Source organism: Mobula hypostoma, chromosome 3 (genome assembly GCF_963921235.1).
Source record: "Mobula hypostoma chromosome 3, sMobHyp1.1, whole genome shotgun sequence".
In the NCBI taxonomy this organism is placed as follows: Eukaryota; Metazoa; Chordata; class Chondrichthyes; order Myliobatiformes; family Myliobatidae; genus Mobula; species Mobula hypostoma.
This window is the reverse complement of record NC_086099.1, coordinates 135,432,131-135,438,634: the sequence shown is the minus strand read 5'-3', so window position 1 is coordinate 135,438,634 and position 6,504 is coordinate 135,432,131. Positions and strand designations below refer to the sequence as shown.

At 38.6% G+C, this 6,504-nt stretch overlaps 1 protein-coding gene across 1 annotated transcript; it reads right to left on the bottom strand.

The window, feature by feature from the left end:
* Positions 1–241: 241 nt before the first annotated feature.
* Positions 242–5,197, bottom strand: LOC134343745 (anterior gradient protein 3-like). The gene is given in 4 exon segments (XM_063042487.1): positions 242–449; positions 1,655–1,738; positions 4,861–4,974; positions 5,191–5,197. Coding segments are annotated over 4 exon segments (255 nt in total). The 3' UTR covers positions 242–399.
* Between the last annotated feature and the right edge of the window lie 1,307 nt (positions 5,198–6,504).

Below are 6,504 nucleotides of genomic sequence, written 5' to 3'. Positions count from 1 at the left end.
TAAGCCCCAATCCACCCGCCCTGTGGCCTCTTATCCGATCCAAACCAATACATTGCTAACAGTTGATATTGTCCTCTTTAATTTTCCACTCATTTCACTCATTCTAACTTAACTACTTCTGGACCTGCTCATTGAAAACAAACGTTTCTCGTGATCTTGTACATCATATATTGAACGTAAAAAATAAATAAAATTGATCAAATTATTATTCAAATGTTTATTAATCATCATGTACCTTCTGTACCAGAAATGAAAATTAAGGCATTGCGTACATTCTTGCAGATTGACTTTGAGTATTAATCAGCATGAAGCAGTAACTCAGATTAACTTGTATGTACAAGGAAATAAAACCCTCTTTCCTCTCTCTCACATTAGAACAAGTAGCATTGCTCTTCTTCTTTATTGCTCAGATGTTAGCAAACGTTTTGCTTTCTTCATGTTACTAATCACTGGAAATAGAAAAAAATATAAAGGGATTTTTTATCAGTTCAGTTCAATGGACCCAATTGCTAGAATCTTAAATAATTTTTCTAGAATCGAAAAAGATTAACAAAAGCAAGACACACAAGATACCGGAGGAACTCAGCAGGCAAGGTAACATCTATGCAAATGAATAAACAGTCATTGTTTTGGGCCAAGACCCTTCTTTAGGTCTGAAAAGGAAGTGGGTAGATGACAGAATAAAAAGGTGGGTGGATGGAAAGAACGATAGCTGGAGGATGATAGATGGTTAGGAAGGGGGCAAGGCTGGAGAGTAAAGAATCTGATAGGAGAGGAGAGTGGAGAAAAGGAGAAAAGGAAGGAGGAGGGGACCCTGGGAGAGATGATAGACAGGTGAGAAGAGGGCGAGACCATAGTGGGGAATAGGAAAAGAGGGGAGAGGGAGGGAGTATATTTTTACTGTAAGGGGTAATCGGTAAGAGAAACAAAAGCCGTGACTATTCTACTTTTCAGTATAGTAACAACATAGCAGTTTTATTTTGCCATCTCAATATTTATGCTGAAATAATAAAATCCTGAATTTTCATGGACTTTTTGCATTTGATGTGCTTTATTTACAAATGATTGTTTGTTTGGACCTTATTTAACCTCCAAAATCTAAACATCATGATGATTTTGGAAGGTAAAGTGGAATAATTCCATACAGTTTTAATTTTTGCAATTGCTTGCAGATTCTGCAATGCTTATTAACCAATTAACAAAATAATCTGTCATAAAGTAAATTTGAAGAACTTACAAAGATAAGGGTTACTTCAGGCCATATTCTTGCGAGAAGGTTTGGAATTGTCTTACCTGTTTCTTTTATGTTTTCATACAAGATATATGGATAGAGCCATCATATTTATCAAATAATACCAAAGTTTTAGAAAAGGCAACTGATGTGCTTTGTAGGAATCAATGCTTTTGGAGAACATTAATAAATATTCAGAAAATAACTTCACTGTTTTATGAACTTTCTCTTTCAGTATTTAAGCATGGTCTGAGATTCACAACCTCCTATGACTTTCCAAGGATTTTATTTTGCAATATGTTGAAAAAACTGATACATAATCTTCTGCAGATAAATTACAAAAAAAAAGACTTCTGTCAATGAATTGACAAGACATAATTTAAATTAGGACCACAGGTTTCGACTGAAGTGCTTTAAACTTACATAGTTGAATGTCTTGAGGTTCATATGTATAGAGACGGTTTGTGTACCTCCCTGCAATATCAGCTCTCACTGTCATAGAGGGATCTATGGAAAACAAAGTGCACAACAACGAAGCCAGTCAAACTGGAGCAAAAGACAAACTGCTCGAGGAACACAGTAGCTAGAGCAAAATCTGTCTGTGCGTTGGGAGTGGGTGGGGTGTGTGGGGCATGGCATTGTCAACCTTTTGGATCAAGACCCAGACACTCAGACCCAATTCACATCATTAGTTCTCAATTTAAACAAAGCTGCCTTAATATGATGTCTGCATTTGTTTGTGAACCACGCACATCAGGCAAAATCTAATATCTAATGCATTATTCTGTTTTACATAACATTAGCCAATAATTCCTGTTAATATTAGTTATTAACCCTAGCCTTTGGTGATATATTCAACCAGATATCCAATTTGTTTAAGGAGGAAACCAGAATAGAGTGTATGTGATATTCGGCTAGGCATTTGATGAAGGGTGCAGGTACTAAAACATTAAGAATACTTACTGTCATTTCAGATAAATTTGGAGAATGTATTCATGAGGAGTCATGCAAATCCACTCCTTGATGTCTTATTCTTGTAAAATCACCGAGTGGGAATATAGAATTTCCTGATGCTGTCTCCTAGTACATGCTGGATTCAACACGGTGAAAGTTTAAGTCAATGTTGACAATTCTGGTAGTAAACCATACTGTACGTCATTGAAGTTACTTTGTGCCATTGTACCAACAAGCGCTGAGTGCACGCATTCTCCAGCTACAGCTAAAGAGCAACACAATTGAATTCACAATCTTGTGTATTTTGAAATTAATTAATTAATTTATTGAGATACTGTGTGGAGTGGGCTGTTCTAGCCCTTCGAGCCACACTGCCCTGAAATCCCCCAGTTTAACCCTAGCCTAATCACGGGACAATTTACAATGCGCAATTGGCCAGCTAAATGGTACGCCTTTGGACTGTGGGAGGAAACTGGAGCAAAGAGAGGAAATCCACGCAGTCATACATGTCCCAGTTCAGTGAAGTTATACTGTACTTCTCATCAATATCTTTGCCAGCTAAGTAACTATTGATCCTTTCATAGTAGTAAACATGATGTTAAAGAAGGTAGGTGATTCTTGATTCCCACCCGGGGAGGAGGGGCCAGAGGCAGTGTGGGAGTGAACAGAGGCACGGCGGCTGCGCTGGGATGTGTGTCTGAGGACCAGACTTCATGCTGCAGTTTAGCCTGTTTCAAACACCAAGGGTAACAGGCACCGGAGGTGGAGTGGGAGCAAACAGAGGTGAGGCAGGCCGGCTGGAATCCATGCTGGCCCTTGCAGGCTGGCTGTGCCATTGGTGCTGCTGTCTGGTATTTTCTCACTGGAAGACAAGCTGCATTGTCTTTGGCTGCGTGAGATGAGGAATAAGGAAGTTTGTAAGTGACACACAGATTGGCCTTGTGTATGCCAGAGAGGAACACAACAGAAAAGAACCAATTTAGTCAGCTGAGCAGAAACATAGGAAATGGAATTTAATCACCTTTTAAACCACAAGCATCAGGGAGCAATCAGCAGGTAAGTTCAATGGTTTTTGAATTACAGTTTTATTTCCAAACTGGTTGGTTGATTAAAACAGAACCTTTGTGCTATAGTTTGTAACTTAGCCTGGAGTTGTATGGTAAGTAATGTAAATTTCAGAAGGGTTTCTTTGTTGGGATTTGACATTTGCTGTAAAAGTCTTGATCTTCCAGAGGCTGAGCTTTCAATTTCTTCCTTTAGCTTCTAAAAGTTGGATATTTTACTAGGTTACAGATAACAACATCTCATCAGAGCAGTCTTCAAATCTTCAAAAGCTCCAGTGTTAGTTATGTAGGAGATTTTTTTTGTACTCCCAAAATGGAGGACATGTTTCTGCAACTGATCTGGAATTTCTACATTCATCCTGATTTTCATCTTATTGCCAGTGAGGGCACAAATGTGTTTAGGATGTCACTTTGAACACAGCTAATACACCTGCTATTTTACAAGTCCAGAGGTTCAGGCTGAATCCTGACATCTGGCACTGTCAGTGTAGAGTTCGCTAATTCTCCTGACAACTGCATTGGTTTTCTCCAAGGTGCTCTGATTTCTCCCATATCTCATGGTTGTGAGAGTTAGAAGAGTAATTTGCCACTGTAAATTCTCTCCAATTTCTCTGTAAGAGACAGACTCCTGGGGTAATGATGAGAAATTAGGGGGAATAGAATTAAATTAATGCAAATAGATGTTATTCTACGTGGACTGGGGGATCTGAATGGCTTGCTCTATACTGTGTTACACCCTGTGAATATATCAATTTTTACTGAGGGAAGCTAGAATCTTGGGGAAATTATAGTTAGTAGTAGAAAAATTTCCAATTAGCAATAAACTTACCTCACCGAAACACTTAACACATGTTAAGATACAAATACAGTGGCTCTGTGATCTTCTCATAAAAAAGAAGGCTGAGTTTCAGAATACACTGGCAACTCTTGTTTTAGTATCCAAGCAGCAGTTGCAGTGAGCGAATGTAGCCAACCCAAGTGCAGGATACAGGCACGGAGATTGAGTTAGGATGCTTATGTGGATGTGAGCGTTGAACAGCATGTGAACGTTGAACAGCAAACAGAAGGGATCTGGATACAGAGCATTGACACGGAGCCTTGACACAGAGAGTCGGAGCTTCATAGGTAAACCTTGAAACTGAAACAAAACTTAGAACGCACGGTCCTAAGCAGCCGGGAAACGTTAATTACCACACAGGCAAAACCAATGATCTGGCGACTAGTGGTTGTAATGCCGGGGTTCTTATGCTGCAGGTGTTGATGGAAACCAGGTGTGCCATCATGAAAGAGAATTAGAAGCAAATGGGAAATTAATGGTCGGAACCGTGGCACAATCAAAGGAAATTAGGAGAAAGATAGGGAATGAACGATCGGGACCGTGACAGTAGCACTTTGGAGAGAGCTGCCAAAGCAGATACATGTCTACAGTAAAAGTCAATTAGGACAAAATAATCTGTTTACAGCATATCCAATCACAGAGGGCAGTTTTAACACTGCACTATGAAAGAGATTTGCCTTTCTTTGAAACTTCCAATCTTTATTCCTGAGCAGCTTCTGTGGTTTTGCTATAACTTTATTCTGTCTAAAGTAGAACCAATTAGTTCTGAATACTTAAATATGCTTCTCTAATGCAAAATATTAATACGAGTGGTTCTTATTACATTTTCCTTGCCTTGAATAGCCCTTCTCCATAGGTTTGAACCCATGTTAAATCGTCTCCCCAACCTGAAATAATGATAAACATAGCAATCTGCAGTTTTCTGAAATTTTCTGATCTTGCTAGTGTTCAATTTTCATTTTAATCTGTTGGGCAGCATACAGAAGAGTGCACTGTTCATTTTCACAGAATTACACAAAATTTATGATATGTGAACAAACCATTTGGCTCCATTGTATGTGTAGAATTTGTAAAACATACTCAAATTAATCCTACCTTCTCACCTTTCATCACCTAGAAGAAAGCAGCTCGTGCTTGTAATCAAGTATTACCTACGTATGATGAGGGCTTCTGCCTTTACGAACTTTTCCACCTGTGAGTTCTAGATTACTATCCTCCTCTGGGTGAACTTTTTCCCCTATTTCCCTCTTTAAGCTACCTTAAATCCGTATACCTACTTTTTAAACCTCAAACAAGGGAAACAGGAACATTTTATTTATTCTTTCCAGGCTCCTAATGATTTAAGCAACACACATCAAAGTTGCTGGTGAACGCAGCAGGCCAGGCAGCATCTCTAAGAAGAGGTACAGTCGACGTTTCAGGCTGAGACCCTCCATCAAGACGAACTGAAGAAAGAGCTAGGAAGAGATTTATTTGTCATAGTATTCTTCCTTCAGATCTTGTGTTCTGAAGAAATCAATTCCAATGCAAGGTTTGTTCGAATCAGAATTGTGTACTGTTCTCGCCTAATCTCAGTGCTTTTATACTGCATAACAAGATTAATAACAGAAAATATTGCAAGTTTTCTTTTCTAATTGACCTGCCCTACTATCTTTAGCAACCTGTGGGTATAGACGCCAAAATCCTTTTGTTTGCCCATATCACTAAATGTTCACTCATTTATTGCATGATATATTCCCATACATTCTGCACTCTCCAAAACCCATACCCCACGCTTCTCTGGAAATTAAATTCCATTTCCTACGTTTCTGCTCAGATAACCAAACTTGTACTTTTCTGTTGTGTTCGTCCCTGTCAAACACAAGGCCAATCTGTGTGTCACTTGCAAACTTCCTTATTTCAAAGCAGTGTTATTTACTTAGCTATTAATACTGACACAGATTCTGCCATGTCAGGGAACTTAATCTTGTATGTGCTGATTTAGTTTTATAATTTTTATATAGCAAATTATGGTAGTGTGATCTGAATATATCATATCTGCAACCTGGGTAAATAGAGAAAGCAGGTGTGGATGTACTGAGCAAGTAGGATAAAATGATTGTGACAAAAAGTAATAAAGAGACTAAGAAAGAAGTGTCAGTTAGTGAAGGGTGATATTTTCGCCCTCAGTTTGTCACACTGCCCTCCAAGCCCTGATTGTGTAAATTATTATTGGATTGTGACAATATTCCTTAACTAATTTCATCTTATTGAGGAAAAGCAAATTAATAGGAGGGCATTTTGTTTGTGAGGCTTCAATGTCCAGTCAAATTGAGGAGGGGTCCCTGCAAACCCAGTCAACTACATAAGATAAAAAGGAACTTAAATGATATTTTTTGATGTCTGTAAAATCCAGACCCCACTAGGCTACTGGGATG